Source organism: Equus quagga, chromosome 1 (assembly GCF_021613505.1).
Source record: "Equus quagga isolate Etosha38 chromosome 1, UCLA_HA_Equagga_1.0, whole genome shotgun sequence".
NCBI classification, from domain to species: Eukaryota; Metazoa; Chordata; class Mammalia; order Perissodactyla; family Equidae; genus Equus; species Equus quagga.
In genome coordinates this window covers 88405489-88424350 of record NC_060267.1, presented here as the reverse complement: position 1 = coordinate 88424350, position 18862 = coordinate 88405489, and the positions used below count along the sequence as shown (strand labels likewise).

The window sequence follows — 18862 nt, the reverse complement described above, 5'->3', positions numbered from 1 at the left end:
TGATGATGATGATGATGATGATGATGATGATGATGATGATGATGATGGAGATGATGATGATGGAGATGATGATGATGATTATGGGGATGAAATGAAGAAGAGGAAGAGGAGGATGGCATGATGGGGATGATGGGGATGATGGGGATGAAGGGGATAACGGATGCTGGGCAATGTGCTAAGCAGTACTTCTTCATTATCTTGTTTAATCCCACAACACTGTGAGGCAGGCGCCATTCTTATTTCCACCTTATAGATAAGGAATCTGAGGCTTGGAGAGGGGGAGTAACTTGCCCAAGGTCACAACACTAGAGAGAAGAAGAGTAGGTTGTGCTGTTGAGGTGGAAGCAGCCAGGGTCCTGCTTGGGCCAACTGCATCAGGAGAATTCAGCGTACCCAAGGCGGGTCTGTAGGGCATCTCCCCCTCAATAGTTCTCCAGGCACACATTAGATGGTAGGTATCTTGGGGGTTAAACTGCATACAACCCTAAGTCCCTGCTGCTGGCCTAGGAGAGTGGGGAGCAGGGAGAGGTCTTGAATAATAATTACACTGAGGCCTCAGTAATCTTGTCTCAGCAGAAGCAGGGACTCCTCGATTCTTCCATCTCAAGTGCTATGCATCAGCAGTGTCCGCCTGCACCAGCAAAGCCCTGATGGGAAGCCAGGGTTTGGTCTTGGCCGCTTCCTGATAACGCGCCCTCATTTGCAGGCAGGAAGCTGCCACCCTGAGTTCTGCTGGGGCTGGGAAGTCTCCTCCAGCAGCACTTGTTAAAGGACTTTTCCTGCCTGTGCTTCACTCATTCTTCTCTGGGCAAGGTCCCTGATCCACTGAGTGGTCCCCAGGAGCCATATTTGTCCTGAATGTTTAGCTGAGTGGACAGAACAACACCTGATCCAAGCCAAGTCAATCAGATTTTCCCTTCTGGCAACTAGGAACCAGATTTGAGAGATTGAAAGTCAGGCTCTGCGGGCCGGGTGAAGCTATAACACGTAAACCTGGGAGCTGTGAGGTGTCCATCTTCCCCTCTGTGAGCTGAGAAGTCTAGAAATCTGGTCTGCAGAGAGAGAGGGGAGTATGGCCGATCTACACAGAGAAGGATGGACACAAGACAGCAGGAGAGTCCTCCCCACTTTCTAGGACCTGACTCAGAGGGGTTGTAGTATTGGACAGAGAGGCTGTGAGCAGAGATTTCTCAGCTACCTGTGAAGCTGCAGCAGCTAGTGGGCAGGCCTAACCCTTGTCCACTGGGGCCCAAGGTCAGGGTCAAGCAAAAGACCCAGGGACCACTGCCCACTGTTCTCCCTCAGAGGGGCCTGAACTCCTGGTGGAGCCTCACTTGCTAGGCTTCAGTGTTTGTTGCAGGGAGCAAGGCAAGAGACGGCATCTTTAGGGGAAACCAAAATCAGAAGCTTGGCACATCATTCAACTGGGCTGCCACTCGAGGCAGAGGCAGAAGGGAGGCACAGAGCAGGATGGGCTGGGGAAACGGACTGAGGAGTGGGCAGGGCAAGGACACGAGCCTGGGGGGTTCCTGGGCCTCAGCCACGGGAGGCAGGGCAACCAGGCCCTCTGAGAGAGTCACCCTGAAAACAGTCACTCTCGGGGCTGTACTTCAGTCAAAGCGGACCCCTCACCTCCAGGCTCGCTTCCAGAGCTTCACCTCCCTCTCCTGAAATGCTGCAGAGTTTGGAGCTCAGAGGCAGCCCTTACACCCTGGCAAACTTGGGGAATCTGCCAGAGTCCTCTGATCTTCCCAAGGAAGGAAAGGAGTGTCTTTAAAAACTCTGATTCGGGGCTAGCAGGCTTGGGGCTCTGCTGCCACGACTCCACTTTCCTGGAGTCTCCCTAAGGATGTTGGAAGACACCTCCAGCTAAAAAGAACACGGCAAGCTCATACAAGGCAGAAATTGCATCACTCACCCTCAACACCCTAGAGAAGCTGCAAGTTGACTGTCTGCAGAGCCCTCTTAAAGGGGCCCTCTCCTGGCTCTGTGTCAGCGTCATCCTGGAGCCAACCAGGGCTGGTGGACGCTTGCCTTCATGTGGCCCACCCATCCCGTGATGACTGAACTGCCATAGGGGGAATTCCCTCTTTGCTCCACCCAGCTTTAGACCCCTCGACTACTTGCTTGCTGGCAAGAGGTACCTACTGCCTGAAACTCACAAAAATCCCAAAGCAAGTTTCCCCAGTGGAGCCACTTCACCCATGTGCTACGTATTTCCCGTGAGCATCCTGACTGTAGATGAGGAACCTGAGGCTCGGAGTGGTTGAGAGACATGCCCAAGGTCACCGAGAGAGTGAGCATCCTGACTTCAGGCCCCTCCCAGCGCTGCTGGCAGTGTCCGGAAGCCAGACCATGGCCTTTCCCCGCAGAGGCACACGAAGAACTTCAGAGGCAGGACATGTCACGGAGCCCAGCGCTCCTGCAGTGACGCTTAGAGACGTCAAGCATTCCTGGGCCACCTCTCCCATCCTGGTACGTGGCTCAGGCCTGGCAGCCTCCTCAGGGCCCTCTGCAGTCCTCTTCACCAATGTCCTTGGACTTCTGCTTAACCATTGCCTCTACCAGAAGCCACCAAACTTGGGTCACCCTGTCGGACATCCCCATTACCTGCTGCTCGTCTTCTTCATGAGCAACATGAAGGACCTGGCATCACTGATTTAATCTGTCTCCCGACTTGACTGTGAGCTGTGACTGCTGCATCCCTCCCCCTCTCTGGGAAGGAAGGACAGGGGCTGTCACACTTTCCTCTCCCTCCCCCGCTCTCTCCCCGCAGAGGGGCTTCCTCCAAGGACCACTCTGCCTCCTAGTCTTTCCACCACCCGTATTTTGGGCCCGTCTCTCATGTCTGTCACGTGAGAATGCCCTTCCACACAGACAGGTGATGCCACACTAGAGAAGATGGATGGCCGAGTGTTTTTAATGAACTTGGTGACGTACTTTCATATTTCACCTCTTAAAAACTGATCAGTAAACATTTCTGATTATATCTTCTTTAAAAGAGTGATATGTTAATTTTTTTCTGGGTGTAAAAGAAACATTTACCCACTGTGGAAAATTTGGAGAATACAGAAAAAAAAAAAATTAAGAAAAGAAACTCACTCAATAACCCTACAACTCAGACATAATCAAGATGAAAGATATTATCTATCTTCATACATACACATATGTTCACCTCTATCATCCATTTTGTTCCTCTACCACAAAACCTCGTTTAAACTTTTTAACTCTTAGACTAATATTCTTGTTCTCACTTTAGTGCCAAATCAGGTATGAAGAAGCACCTGTCACCCCTTACTGATGGGCCTGCCTGAAATATTCCCTTCTCCCTCTGACTCCTGAGAAGCCTGAGGTTTGCTCGAAGGTCTGCATGGTGCGGAGTCTGTAGTCCCTACCTTCTGTCAACTAAGGCCACATTGAAAATGCCCTTTCAGGGCTGCCTTCCTGCCCTTCCGCAGAAAGCGAGTGTGACGCAGGGCTCTCCTGCTTTTGTCCCCACTCCCAGGATACTGAGGCAAGAAAGCCGCAGGCTGGGACATGAGGTAGAGTCCTAAGAGAGGAGGACCCCTAGCCCCTCCCCAGTGACTCTGGCCTCTGGTTCTCGAGGGCCCTGACCCAGGACCACCACTTTGCTCTCCCTCTGGGCCCTGAAGATAGGAGAAGGTCTTTAGGGCGGCCTGGGGGCTGGGAACTGACCAACACCTCCCTGGGTCTGGCTGCTTCAGGGCTCCAGTCTGTTCCTCCCACTCCCTGCCCTGCCCCCACCCCAACACAGCCCGCAGGCCCTGTGACCTTGCTGAGGCTGAGATGGATGAGGGGCAGGAGGCTAAGAGCAGTAGCAGAAGGTCCTCTTTGCTCCCTGAGTGCTCACTCCACAGTCCCAGCAAGAACAGGGGTTGGTGGCCACGCCACCCCTCCACCGGACTCACTCCCACAGAGAGCAGTGCGGTGGGTCCCTAAGACTGTGTGGGCTCCAATGTGGGCGTTCCTGAAGGCTGGCCACTTCAGGGAAGCACTGGATACAGCCTGAGCTCTGCCTCCCACCCAAGGTCTGCCTTCAGGCCACTTCAGGCACTGAAACGTGCATGTGTATAAACTCAGGGAAGGCAAACTTGCAGGGCAGAGCCAAAGGATCCCACCCTCAGCTGGACAACGGGAACCCTCCTACCCGCCTGGTCACAGCGGCATAAAGGGTGATTAAGATGTGCTCTCAGACCAACAGAGGGGCGTGTGCTGGTGATGGGGATCACGGGCCTGCAGCCTCCCTGCCCTTCAGGCTGGTGTCTGGCTCCATTTTTATTCCTGGCCTGGGCCAAGCTTGTCACCAGGGCCAGGGGTGCTGGTTGGCAAGTCAATAGAAGGTTGTGGCCCCTAAGTTTCAGGGCTGTGGGACAAGATGCTGCCCCCACCCTAGTCTGGGAACTGGAGAAGCCAGGACCTCTTTCTTTCTCACACCTCCTTCCTCTGGGTGGGGCCCAGCAGCTGCTGGGGTCTGCGCCCTTGGCTCTGGTTCTGAGGCCACCATCTGCCCATGCAGGTGTAAAGATGCAGAGAGAGCTGCGTTCTCAGAGCATCTGCCAGGAACAGCAGGCGGGGTCTCCAAGAGGGGAGGCGCCTTTTTGCTGAAAAGTGTTTTGGAGGCTCTTTTGGGGCAGATGCTGGCCTGCAGGTCTAGGCAGGGTGATGCCTGGCTTCCAGAGAAGAGGGAGTCTGCCCCCTTTATAGAACAGGAGCAGTGTCACCTGGGGGAGGCCTAGGGATGGAAGGAGGACCCAGTGGGGCTGAGCATTGGGTGGGTGAAGGTTAGGACTAAGGAGGCCCAGGTGGCAATGTGAACTGTGGTCACTGAACTGTGAGAGAAGATCAACCTTTAACAAAGATTTTCAAAGCGTGTGAGGTACATCCTCCCCTCCAACTCTCCCATGGGGTCTTCAGGAAAGTCTAGAATGCTCACATGCTTTTGAGGGAATGGGTTCTTTCTGGTGGACGTGAAAAGAGGCTAATGCAGGATGGAAATGGAGACTGGGGCCGGGCCACAGGAGCTGGAGGCCAAGGGGCAGCTGACATCTGGATCTGGAGGACTGCCTTGGGTCTCAGAAGGGACTGGAGGGGACATCCTAGCCCCACTGGCATCTTCCGAAACAGGTGGTCTCCTGCTCCCCTCAGCAGGGAGGTGCTGGACAAGGAGCTAGGCCCCAAGAGAATGGGAAAGAGGACCTTCTCCCTGAAGGACCACTCTGAATGCCGCCGGAGGCAGGGCTGGGCCTCTGCAGAGGTGAGCCGGCTGGGAGGGCAGCGCTTGCAGGAGATCCCACCCGAAAAGCATGTGCGATAGACACTCAGATGGACCATGAATCGAATGCTAACTCTAAGTGCAGGAGAGAAAAGAGAAATGCTACATCGGACAGTATTCACCACGGAATTAGTACAGCACCGTCTCCCTGGGCAGGAATTCTCTCACCGCCTTCCCTCCTGGTGGCTCTGACCTCGGTTGTGGGTGCTGCGCAGGAACCATATCTGCTACCCTCGGTGACTGAGTGCGGTGTCTGGCAGGGACAGTTGCTTAACAAACAGCTACTGAATGAATGAATGAATGAATGAATGAGGGAATGAGGGAATGAGGGAATGAAAGGATGAATGAGCCAATGAATAGGTCCAGGTCTGGATGGTATTCAGGATCTTGGCACTGGGCCTGCATTTCCACTCAACGTCCCCTCACTGGCCTTTGGCCAGGGGACATGCTGGCTTCCTGTAAGCCCCCTTCCTCAGGGTGCCCCCGGGAGTCCCCTGACTGGGGCTGAGAAAAGTCAACCTCTTGCCGATCAGATCTGGAGTCTGTCTGCCCATGGTGCCTGTCTGGATCTCACCCCACTGCTGGGGCAGCCCCAAAACGAGGGCACTGGTGCCCATTTGCCTGAGCTCTCCAAATGAGAACAGAGCAAATGGCCCTCCAGGAGTCCTGGGGTGGGGACAGAGGGAAGAGCCTCCGAGGGCCCATGGCATTGCTCCTCCCCCTCTCCAGCTCTCTATCCAGGGTTTCATAAGGACGGACAGACAGACTGACCGACGTGGGGCCAGGCCCTGCAGCTGTCACTGCGGCCTTCTGGACATGGCCTGGAGCACAGGGGTGAGGAGGCGGGCTTGGTGGTCAGGAGGATGTGGATTTGGGTCAGCTCTGCCCCACCAGAGGAGTGTGAAGCAGGACAAGTCACTTCACCTCTCTGAGCCTTGTTGTCCACGTGGGGACACAGCAAATAGCCACTGTGTAGCAGTGTTTGAGGATGTGGTGAGACCAAGACCGTGCCTGGCCCACAGGACTGCTTGACAAAGACCGCCTCTCACCTGTGATGTCCCTCTACCCTGTGAGGACTGCTGGGCAGGATTTACCTCTCCTTTGGCCATTTTATGAGCATGGGGACTGAGGAGACAGGAGGCTTGGGCACTGGAGGAGTGTGTGTTTGTGTGTGTGTGTGTGCATGCACACATGTGTGAGGTGTGCATATGTGTGAGAGGTATGTGAATGCACGCATGTGTGTGAATGCACACGTGTGTAATTACGTGTTCCACATGTGTGGGAGAGTGTGTGAGTGTGTGTATGCACACAGGAATGCGTGTGCACACGTGTGTGAGATTGTTTAAGTATGTGTGAAAGTGTGTAGTGTGTGTCCACGTGAGTGTGTATGACAACTGTGTGAGCGTGCGAGTGTGTGCCTGTCTGTGCCCACAGGCCCCTGCGTGCTGGTGGAGTGGCTACTCTGAAGGACAAACCTCCTCTCTGGGACATCCTATCCCTGGATTTCTCCCTGCCCCCTCAGACGTGGACTCATCACGATGCCCTCCACCTCTGGCAGCACCATGGCCTGAGCGCCCGGTTCACAGAGTCCCTGTTTGCCCCGAGCCCCTGTGCCCGGCACAGAGGAAGCGCCATGGAGTAGGTGCAGTGGCTGAATTCCCGGGCGGGAGGCCTGACTCCCAGGGCAGATGTGCTCGCCACAGGAAGCCAAACCCCGGGCCAGGGATCCACTTCATTGTCACCAGTGCACAGCAGGGCCTGAGGCCGTGTGGGTGCAACACCCTCAGACCCCACCAGGCGGAGCCACATGCCTATCTCCAGGCAAGGCCCATTCTCAGGCTTCTGGTTCCAAGAAGCCCTATTTCAGACCAAATCTGTCCCAGGTCTCCTCAGCAGCTCCGCCTGAGAAGAGGGGCTGGCCTCAGGCTCCTGGGCTAGCTCTGGACCAGATGATGAGTGCGGCTGCTCAGAGCACAGGGCTGGGACCCCCGGCCCCACATCCATCCTGCTCTTCCTTCTAGGTGGCCCTGCCCCTGGGCCAAGGTGATCTGAGGAGCCACAGAGCAGCCTTACCAGGCCAGCGGTGGGGGTGGGGGCTGGTCCCTGCCCAGAACTGTCTCCAGCTCCCACAGGCCCTGAGCACATCCACTGGGAGGGAGGCCGAGCTGAGGCCACACTCACCTTTCCAGCCCTGAAGACATCTCTTCACTAAACTCTGAGCTCTCACTACTGCCTGGAAAAGGAACACAGATCAATGAGCGTGGTGGGCGGCCTCGCAGAAGAGGGGCCAACCCCAGAGAGGCCTATTCTCCTGGGTCACGGGGCCCAGGCCCCTGAGCTCCACAGAAGTGACAGAGAAACAGCTTCCTGACCCTGTGGGTATCCGCGGGACTCGGGTTTCTGCTGCTGCTATTTCTGACTCTGCCCTAAGTCAGTCGAAAGAACCATCCTGTCCCACTGTTCCCATGTGGGTCCTCACTTGCTTCCCACTGTTCCCCTGAAGGCTGCAGCTGCCTGTCCACCGGCCCACTGGGGTCTGGGTCCTTAGGCCTCTGTCTTGGCCTGGTCTGGCTCCACCACTGTCTCCCTTCTGGCCCAAGTGAAACCAGTGCTTAACAGGCCTCACCTGGTGAGGACAGAAGCCAAATGAGCACTTCTCCCAAGGGTCAGGGCTTGACTGGACACTGGTCACAGAGCAGCTGCCTCACATTAGGCAGAAGCCTCGAGGGAGGGCCTCTTCACTCCCCTGGCCAGTGTACACACAGAGAGGGGCTCAACCCTCCCCAGGGCCTGCCCCTCGGGGGCTGACTGGGATGCCCTCCTTCTCAGGGGCTCTCCAAGGCCTGGCTCTGGCCACAAGGACAGCAGAGAGATTTCCTCCTGTCACTTCACGCTGTCTTTGTATTCTCCCTCAGACCTCAGAGGCACCTCGGGCCAGTGCTCTTTGCCTGGGCCGCCTGCTGGCACCAAGGCTGAGCAGTGGGAAGGGGGAAGGAGGAGGCCTTAGGCCCCTGGGAGTTACAGGGTGCAGAGGACCAGTTCAGCCCCAAACCAGCCACATGAACACATGGCAACCTGCTCCTGGGCCCTCAGCTCCAAACAGAAAAACATCTGTGCTTCCCGAGTAGAGGAGCCGAGAACCAAGCCGCCTGGTGATCGCCCGCCTGGACACCAGACAGCACTGCGTCTGACTCAGTTTTCTGTCTCAGGAATCGCAAGGCCTGGGCTCAGGCACAGCTCAGAAAGTTTCCTGGATGTAGAACAGCTCCTCCGCTGCCCAGCTGAATGCTCCTGGGCCGGCATTTCTCAGACTGGTTCCAGAAGCCCATCCCACAGGACGCTCCAAGGAGAAAGGTTCCCTGACCAGACACTGTGGGAACCCGTGGACTCCACTGCCCTCTTGGAGACCCGTAATGCCCATCGGTACACTGACGTCTCTGAGAAGAGACCTGCTTACCTGGCTTAACCCAGCCTTTCCCCAACACGCTGCCCCCAAACTCTTCTCCCGAGGCACACCAGGAACCACGGGCCGCACTGTCCTGAGCTGTCACACACCGCTGACTGGGTCCAAATAGGGTAACCGCCTCCCAGGACAGAAGGCAGACATGGACCTTGCTTGTCACAGACTCTCTGGGAGTGGGAGACAGCTGCCCCCTGGAGTGACACTGCCTCAGAGACTGGCCTCATTTCACAGGGACGTGGACATTTTTCCTGTCCCTACCACCTACTTCCTTCCAGTTCTCATGGGCCCTCCACCCCAAAGTCCTCACCAGATCAAACACCCAGCCTGGCAATTGTCTAAACCACCACCAGCCCCGAGAGGGCTCCCTCTTAAGGCAAGCAGACAGACACACAGACACACAAACTACAGACGCACAGGCTTGTTGAAAGGGCACAGCCAGCACAGAGTATACCTGTCTGATAGCAGTAACAACAGGGGACCTGGGCACTGCAGGGGGATGGACCTGTGAGCAGAGCTCAATGCGTCGTCAGCTCTGACTTCAACCTCTGCCCATCCCAGCCACAGCAGCTCAGTTTCTGTCCTTTCCATTGACATAAGCACCATTTCTGGCTGAAACTCAGACATGCAATTTCATCCTTGAAGATCAAGTTTCCATCCTCCCTAATTCTGGCCTCTCAGTGTGAAGATAAGCACAGAAGTGAGGACCCGGTGGCCCACCCAGCTGCTGTCCCCGGGCAGCTTCCCCTGCTCTTGCACACTGGGACTTGTGGCTCCCCCAGGGACAGAAGCCCCATGGGGGCAGCAGCCAGGCTTTGGCAGTGGCCGACAATGACAGCAGGTCTCAGGCACCTGTCTGGCTGCTCCCTCCACCTGCCTGCCACACTCAAGGCTACCAGCAGGATGAGGACAAACCCAGGGCACTTCGTGAAGCCCTGGAGGCCAGGAGCAAAGGCCTCCCTGGCTCTAGTGACTCTTGCAGGGAGCCCTTTCTGCAGGGGACGAGGGGCCACCGGGCACTGCACAGTGACAGAGACAGACATGGAGCACACGCCAGGCTGTGGCCCGCCCGCTGTCATGTGCAGGCTGAGACGCTTACCTAGGGAGAGTCCATTGGTGACGGCAGAGGAGGAGGTGAGGGCGAGGCCCCTGCGGGGGCTGCGGGACTCTAGGACACTGTCGTCCAGCAGGTGCCTCGCTTTCTCCGATGGGAATGTCGCACTTTTACTCTCAACTACACTCAACTGACACATCATACTGGAAGACGGAAAGGAAGAGAGAAAGCAAAGCTCCTTATCTATGGAGTGACCATGGTTACACCTGCCCTGGGGGCTTGAGCAGATGGCACAGCTGCAGGAAAAAGGCCTCCACTCAGAACCATGCTACAAGTCCAGGCGATGCCCTGTCTCACAGTGTCACCTGGGCAAGTCACATCCTTTCTCTGAGCCTCAGTTTCTCCATCTGCCAAATGGAGACTAATAATACTTGCCCTGCCTGTCTCCAAGGATGATTATGAGGCTCTAGTGAGCAGATGGTGCTTGTGAGCAATGGGGCCACATAAGTGGAGGGGCACTGTGACCCTGCGATCAGCACATCTGGTGCTGGTGTCACAAGCCCCTGGTCCAAATCCTGGCTCCAACCTCACTACATCGCAAGGTACTTCACCCCGTTGAACCTCACTGGACTCATTCTTACAATGCAGACGTGTAACACAGCACCTACCTTGGAGGCCTGGAGGGGCTCAAGGAGACACAGTTGGCCCTCCACATCCGTGGTTCCGCATCCGCGGATTCAACCCAACCACGGATTCAACCAACCGCTAATGGGAAGGCCTCTGATGGTTGCATCTGTACTGAGCATGTACAGACTTTTTTTCTTGTCATTATCCCCTAAACAATACAGTATAACAACTATTTACATTGTATTAGGTATTATAAGTAATCTAGAGATGATTTAAAGTATATGGGAGGATGTGTGTAGGTTATATGCAAATACTGCCCCATTTTATATAAGGGACTTGCACATCTGCAGATTTCGGGGGGGGTGTGGGGGGGTGGTCCTGGAACCAATCCTTGCCAGTTACCAGGGACAACTGTAATGCTCGACAGGAATGTAGGTTGAGGTTGAGGCTGGCTGAGGTTTATGTCTTAGTGAAGGAAGGAAGGAAGGAAGAGAGGGAGGGAGGAAGGGGAGGAGGAAGATGGGAAGAAGGAAGGAAGGAAGAGATGAAGGAACAGAGGGAGGCAGGGAGGAAGGGATGGAGCCAACTCTTAGGAGCCTGTGCCAACACCCTGGGGACACGAGCATGGCTGCCCCCAGTGATGCCAGGACCACGCATCCCCCTGGCTGTCAGCCCCAGAGGGCTGGGTGAACCAGCGGCGGGTTCACACTCCACAGGCTTTCCGCAGCAACTGGCAGGCAGAGACTCTGAGCCCCACCACTAGCAGGCGCCACGAGACACCTAGTGCTGCCCTGGATGACAGTCATGGTGTCTACTGGACTCTGGGATTTTCCATAAAGGAGGCACTAATTGAACCTGGGAGCAAGCTTTCTGGAATCCCACTATTGCTTCCCTGTCCTTGCCTGCATGCTTCCTCCATCAGCTACTGAGCCAGCAAGATCATCACCAGTACACAGGCTGTGCTGCCGCAGCCACCCCCAGCTCTTCCAGCCTGAGGGAAGGACACCAGCCAGGATACCAGGGCGCTTGGCAGCACCTCCCAGATGGGGTTGGGGAGGGCCCCGGTGGGCAAACATTCCCAGGATCCCTTTAGCCCCTACCCCATGCTCAGCCGAGTCCGGTGGGCTCACTCACTCACTTGTTGCCCAGGCTGTGGCTCTTCCTGTGTCTTGGGACTGGGGGTGTGGGGAGGCTGCCAGCAACAGAAGCATCAGGACAGGTGGGCCTCCGGCTGAACCTCGCAGAACTGGAGCCGGCGGAGGGGCCTGCGAACAGAGCAGAAAGAGAGCGATGGTGGGGGTTGCAGAAGCTTGGAGGAGGAGAGGCAGGCTTGGGGTAAGGTACCCCGCCTGGCTGTCACAGGTGGGCAAGGGTCATTCAAGCCCCACAGCTTTCTGCTCATGAGACACTGGTCCCTCCCTTCCAGTACAATCAGTGTCCAGGTCTGACAACCAACGGTCAGGATGGCCAGTGTCCAGCTGTGCATGGCGTCCCCTGACTAATGCAGAGGAGAGTGCCATGAGGGATGTGGGGGATGCACATGGGGATCAACAGCCTGGCCCCATTTCCCCATGGAACAACTTATCCAAAGTCACCCAGCTGGGTGACAGAATTGAGACTTAACAGCGTGTCTTCTGAGTCCCCCCGTGTCCTTCTATAGCCACTCTGCTTTCTAGCCCCTCATTCAAAACAAAGGGATGGAAAGCTTCCTGGGGAGGCAGCAGATTGAGCGAGAGCACAGCTAGGCAGGCAGGGGCTCAGACCTCAGGCCTGTCAGCTCCTGCCTGGGTGAGCTTGGACGGGTTACGTAACTTATTCCCTGAGGCTCAGTTTCCTTGCAGGTGGCTGAGAGGAGTACTGAGGTGGTGTCTGTAGAGCCCCACAGTTAGCACTCATACTTGTTTTATTACGAGAATTATCACCATGTCCTCCTCAGCCTCAATCATGGGGCCAACAGGAGGTCACCAGAGCCAGGGGCTTGGGCCACAAACGCCACTGAGCACTATATGCAGACAACGAGGCAGAGTCCTTTGTGGCCATGTCCACAGCTATGTTTTGAGGGGGTGGGACCCCGACCACTGTTGTACTCTTTAGTTTCTGTGGCTTGGGAAGGGAGGTCTTTAAGGGAGGTGACCCCAGATGCTAGTGTAGCTTTTGTTACCTGGGCCAGACACCGGAAGTGAGGACCAGGGCTTCCACAAAGGGGCCCAGCCACTTCCTACAGAGCACGTCGAATACACAGTGAATCAAGGGGCTGCTGCCTGGCCATGCTGGGGAACTTTTCGGGAGGACCTGTGAGGTCCAAGGTCCATCCAGGGCTCCACATCCTCCATCACAAGATACCGTAGATCCACAAGTGACCTAGGTTCCCGTGTCCTCCAGCATGTTTGGATCATGCTTAGTGTCCAAAATAATGGCCCCCCTCCCCAGCCTGTCCACTGCGGAAAGTCCACCTCCCTTCTGGAACTTTGGGAGGTACAGAGGGCTCCCTCTTTGGCTCCTGGTTTTGATTTGATTTTAACTCGACAGACATGCTGATGACTCTTCGATCTTTACTGTAGTCCTTGTATCTGAGCCCAAGACCTATATACCCACCTGTTGGCACGATATCTCTGTCTGAACTTTTCTAAGGTACCCAAGTTCAGCTCAGCCAAGGTTGAACCTGGAACCTCCTCTTGGGTTTCCAGCCTTGGCTGGAAGCACTGCTGGTCACTCAGTTCCCTGGCCTGGAATGTGGGCTTGTCTTGGCTTCTCCTAGACTATGATTTGCCTTTTCTCTTCTCACTTGCCATACACAGTCACCAAAGCCCCTAGATTTTTGCACACCCTCTCCCCGCCCATCTCTCTTGTCAGTGATTGGTCTGGGTCCCCACCCTTTATCTTCTTCCTGTCTTCAGTCTGATCCTCTCAAATCCAACCCATATACAGCTTCATGAGTGTTTGAAAAATGAAAAGTTGGCCACGTCATTCCTTGCTTGAAACTGTCAATGGCATGGTATTCAAACCCTGCCGGACTCAGTCATTTAAGCTGATCTTAAAATACTGAGGGAAGAACAAAGGGACAAAACAGCCAAGACAATTCTTAAGAAGAATAGTATAGGACTTGCCCTACTAGATATCAGAACGAAACACAAAACAACAGTAATTCACACAGCTCGGTGTCGGGGCATGGATGGAGAAACAGGTCAGTCAATCAGAAGTGAGAGCCTAGACTCGCTTCACGGTGGCGGTGGTATTACAAGTGAGAGGGGAAGGGAGAGTCTTTTCAGTATATACAGCTAGAACATTTGGGTTCCATGCGGAAAAAGATGAAATTAGAGTCCTCCTATCTTATATTATACAAGTGGATTAATGCCATAAGTGTGAAAAGCAAAAAGGCAAAACTATTGGGAAAGAAATAAGAGACAATCTTTATAACCTCGAGGAGAAGAAAGCAACAAAAAGCACAAACCTTAAAAGGGAAAAAGTGAATAAATGTGATTACATTAAACATTACTGCACAAAAGTAAACAAATAAACAAAAGGCAGCAAAATCAACATTAAAAGGTAAGTCATAGTCTGGGGAGAAGGGATCTGCCACTCACACCATCAACAAAGGATTCATGTTCAGATATATAGAGAACTTCAAATACCAGCAAGAAAGAGACAAACAACACAGAGAAAATGGACAAAGGACACAAAGAGGAAATTCACAAAAGAGGAACCCCAAATGACCAATAACTATAAGGAAAGATGCTTAACCTCACTGACAATAATGGGAATGTAAATTATAGTAAAAACAAGAGACATTTTCACCTCATTAGATTGTAAAAAACTAGTTAGCCTGACAATATCAAGTGTTGGCCAGGATGTGGAGGGACAGGAATGCTAGTTCAGGGCTCAGAGGAGTGTAGAACATTTGGAAAGCAATTAGCCATGCTGGTAAAGGTGAAAATGCTACGCCTTCGTGACCAGTGACTCCAATGCGAGGTCTCTATGCTTGGGAAACTCTTGCACAGATGCACAAGGAGACATATTTACAAGGATATTCAGTGCGGAAACAACCTACGGGCCCCTTGTATGGAAATGGATAAATGAGCTGTGGTCCATTCACTCAACAAATTCTACAGAGCAGGAAAAAATGAAGAAACTGGATCTACAGGTACCAATAGGGATAGGTCATATAAATATACGTAAGTGGAAAGAGAAAGTTGCAAAAGAACGTTTATGTCGATGGCATGATGTTATTTAGGTAAAATTTTAAAAACATACAAAACGTTGTATATACGTTTATGTATAGGTATTGAAGGGGTTCACAGGCCTCCCCAAGACGTGCCACTTTGGCACGTGGAATATTTTGAGCTAAAGGCAATCGAGACCCTGTGGGCTCAAGACAAACTTTACCTCTCCCTTAAAGAATTTAAATTGGGGGTCTTGCCCATAATAAGAGTTATCACCAGAAATAAATCCTTACAATCTATCTGTATGGCAGGGCAAACCTCTAATTGCCGACCATCTTCTCTTCTTATCATCCTGTGAATTGCCCTCCTCTCCTCTGAAGCCTTGGGCCCCTATCCCATTCCTTAGCTCAAGATGGCATATATACCTGGTTTTACCTTTTTGTCTCCAACCCTCTCACATAAGTGTATTCTTGTATGTCTGCAGTTAAATTTGATTTTCTCCTCTTAATCTGTCTCATGTCCATTTAACTTTTAGACCAGGCAGAGGAACCTAGAAGGGTAGAGGAAAATTTCTTCCTCTCCCACAGTATATATGTAGTAAAACACAAAAACCTGCAGAGGAATGACTCAAAACGGTACCAGGACAGCGGTACTTCGCTCAAGAAGAAAAGGAGAGGATGGGTGAGAGGGACTTTTGCTCTCTCTGTGATGTTAATTACTTGAAACATATAAAGCAAATATGGCAAAATGTTACTTCTGTTTAACAGGGATAGTGGGTACAAGGGGTATTCCCTATTATTAGACATTTCATTATTTAAAATGAGAATACTTTAAAACTACTGGACACCAACTCTGCCAGGTGCTGTGCTAGGGGCTGTGCTGGAATCTTCTGTTTGCCCTCCAGATCTGTCCTGTACCTTTCTCCACCCTGTGCAAGGGGCCTAGGTCAGTGGGCTCCCTCCTCTCTGGCTCCTCGTTGGGTCACGCCAATGGGGAGCCCTGGCGGAGGCTGGGGGAAGGGAGGAGAGTGAGGCTCGGGCACCGCTTCCTCCAGCTGTCTCCTGTGGGGTCACTCCTGAGAGGCAGCGGTCTCCTCGAGCCTCTACTCTGGATTTGGTAACTAGTGCTCCATGCACTCCTACAGGCCTAGGGGCCGCTACAGCACCCCACTGTTTCTAGCCCTGGGGTGCTGCCCCGTCCCTTGGGGTTCCCCTGCACCCTATCCACGTCTTCGTAAACAGCCCCATTCTGAAACTCTCCTCCAATCACCCCATTTGAGTGTGCCACCTGCGTCCTGAGGCAGCCCCGCAGTGCCTTCACATATAACCCATACAACAGCCCTCGGCGGAGGTCTCCATTATTAGCCTTAATTCACAAGTGGGGAAGCAGATGCCCAGGAAGTTGAGCATCGAGGACAGGGAGCTGGCTGGCAAGGGAAGCAGGTTCAAGTGTGGGCCTGTGAACCCGCGGGGTGAGCACCTGGGGCCACCTGCACCAGCGCCTTCTCCAGCAGCCTCCCCTCCCACGAGCGGGGTCACCGACGCGGCTTGCCCCTGGTCCTGGCTAGGGGTAGACACCTTCCCCAGGAGTTTTGACTTGAGCCTAGAACATGTTTGAAGACAATCTCTTTTTGGTGAACAAGAAATGAAACCTAGACACTGTCGATGGCCATGTTCCCCTTCCTGTGGAGAAGGAAGCTGGTGTGTGGTGAGACAGGCTCACAGAGTGAGGCAAAAGCAGGGCGGAAGGGAGTCCTGTTCCAGTTGTTCCTGAAGCCCAGGGCCTTTCTGTCCTTCCCTGGCCTGGCTGCTCAGCCTTCCCCGGATTCAATGAGCCAATCGTTTCCCTTTTGGTTGAGGCCAGCCAGAGGCTGTCCCTGTTTGAAGCCCAAGGAACCCTAACAAGGAAGCCTCACACCACCACACCGCCTCTCAGGACAGCTGGCCCGGGGGCAGGAGAGAGAGGAGGCCGTCCGAGGTCTCAACATGACGTCTCAAGAACAGGGCTCTGACAGACCAATCCATAACGACGAAGTCAGAGAGCCACGGCCGGGACTGCACCACGGAGAGGGGTCATGGAAGGCCTCTGAGGACCGTGTGGAGGTACTGAAATTGTGAGCTTTGTGTGTGTGCATTTTCCTGGCGAGGGGCTCCATGCTGTCATCAGCTTCTTTGAAGCTGTGATTCTTAGCCACAGAATACATCAGAATCATCTGGAGAGTGTGTGAGAAATGGAGTTTCCTGGGCCCATCCCTGGAGGTTCTCATTTTCTTGGCCTCAGGAGGGTCTGGGCATTGCTTTCCAGGTGCTTCTGACATGTACCCCGGTGAACTTCTGCTCAAAGCACTGGAACGAGAGAGGCTCTGTCCTGGAGGAAACGTCTCGTGCAGTTGCTCCAGAGGGGAAGAGGAAGAACGGAAGCCATCCTGCCTTGTTTGTGTTTTGCACATATTGCTCAATAAATGAGTCCATGCAGAGGAGTGACGAGGCCTTGTTTATCAGTGGCGTGGACGCGGGATCACAGTCTCCCTGCCTGAGTCACTCTGGCTCCCACTCTGGGTTCAGAAAGTATTTTGTAAAGGTCAACTCACATCGCTCCTCCCCCTGTGGTCTGAACTGGAACTTGACTCCTTGGTGTTGTCGTAGTAATAATAACGGTGATAGTTATGGTTGGATGGTGCGCACTGGCACTGTGCTGTGTGCACGTGCTGCAATCCGTGAGGTGGGTACTCTTAGCAGCCCCGTGTTACAGGCAAGAAAGCCAGGGTTTCTATATCTAATATATGCGGCACTTGAACCCAGGGTCCACCCTCTCCTGGTCGGGGTGGGGGGTTGGGGGGGTGGAGGGATGTGGTGGGTGAGGGTCTCTGGCAGTTCAAAGGTCAGGCATTAGTGAAGACCTGAGAAAGAAGGGACACAGTGACACATCTGAGGTGATCTGACAACCAAGAGGCACTTCCTCCAGGAAATATGTGATGGATAAGGTCCAACTGCTACTCTTGAGGGAGGGGCAGGAAGGGGACTAATGTCTGTCGAGCACCACCTGAGTGCCAGGCTCGTACGAACACCTGAACGCCCTGTTTCATTGACTTCTATGCAGGTGGCACTTTGTTGCCACTTAAAGACATGCTTGGAGGCACACCAGGTCATGGAGGGGTGCTGAGTTTGTGCCCACTCCGAGGCTCTTCTGGTAATTTCCTCGGCCCTCCTGCTCACTCCTGATTGAGTCCCTTTCCCACTGTCTCCGTGTGGTTCCTGCATCCTGGCTTTGATCCCCATGTTCAGGCTCTCCCGAGCCTCTGGACTCGCCTGTGGTCTCTTTTCCTCTCAGCTCTCAACTCTCCCTCCAGGAGGAAGCCCAGATACGCCCCCTTTTCTTGCTGCTTTGGATGGCCTTGGGAGGCATGCCTGGCCTCAGATGCCCCTCAGCCCAGCTGAGGGAAGGGTGAGGGGGCCCAGGCAGAGAGGCTGTGATCTCCCTGGGCCCACTGTCAAAGCCGATGCTGCTCTGGGTGCCCTGGGTCTCAGCCACGCCCAGCCCCTGCATTGCTGACCAACAGCCTGGGCCTGACGCTGAAGCAGAAGAATTTCCATTCAGCTGGGACCGAGGGAGGGGGTGGCCTCTCTGCCAGTAAGTAACTCTCTGCTACTGAAAGGCCTGACGCTCCTGCCCCACCAAGCCTGGCGTGGCTGCCACGTGACAGCACCAAGGACACGTGTCTTCTGTGACCGTTCCTGAGCTGGGCGGCTGGCGTTTGTTTCTCCACGTCCTGGGGGCAGGGGCAGGGTCAGGGTCAGGGTCAGAGGCAAGGCTGGGGGCGGTGATAACGAGCTGGGGCTCTGGTCTTGCTTAGCAGTGTGGTCCCCACTGCCCGGCCCGATATGGCACGAACAGCTGGAAAAACTGACCATGTGGCTTGACTATCTCAGAGGATTGCTCTATTTTTCCTCAGCATAATTTTTCCATGAATAATCTTTAAAGCTCTTTAAGTGGCTGTTTCTTTAGCAGTTTTATTGGAACATATGAGAACTGACAGTCTCTGTGGGGAACGAGATATGATGTTGAAAATAATCTGGTTTTCATTACATTTCTCTTAAGAAACCAACATGCTGCCCAACAGACCACTCATTGACTGGAAGAGAAAAGAGCCCAGGGCCTTCTAACAGCGGCTTGGGAGTGGACAGGAGGAAGGATGGGGAACCGCAAAGGCAAGGCGCTCAGGATCCAGGACAGGCAGGCCTGGCTCCACTGGCATCTGCCATGCAGGC

At 54.0% G+C, this 18862-nt stretch overlaps 1 protein-coding gene across 21 annotated transcripts in view; it reads right to left on the bottom strand.

Annotated features, from left to right (window-relative positions):
• Positions 1-18862, bottom strand: part of RALGPS1 (Ral GEF with PH domain and SH3 binding motif 1) — a 271251-nt gene that overhangs the window by 18030 nt on the left and 234359 nt on the right. For 12 of the 21 annotated variants that reach the window (XM_046686090.1, XM_046686100.1, XM_046686023.1 and 9 more), the window contains 4 exons: positions 11573-11699; positions 9853-10010; positions 9208-9258; positions 7475-7526 (listed from right to left, as the gene is read on the bottom strand). In XM_046686090.1, the coding sequence (XP_046542046.1) occupies positions 7475-7526; positions 9208-9258; positions 9853-10010; positions 11573-11699 (388 nt within the window). The remainder of the gene's footprint in view (positions 1-7474; positions 7527-9207; positions 9259-9852; positions 10011-11572; positions 11700-18862) is intronic. The other 9 variants (XM_046686146.1, XM_046686171.1, XM_046686135.1 and 6 more) reach the window with 2 other exon arrangements.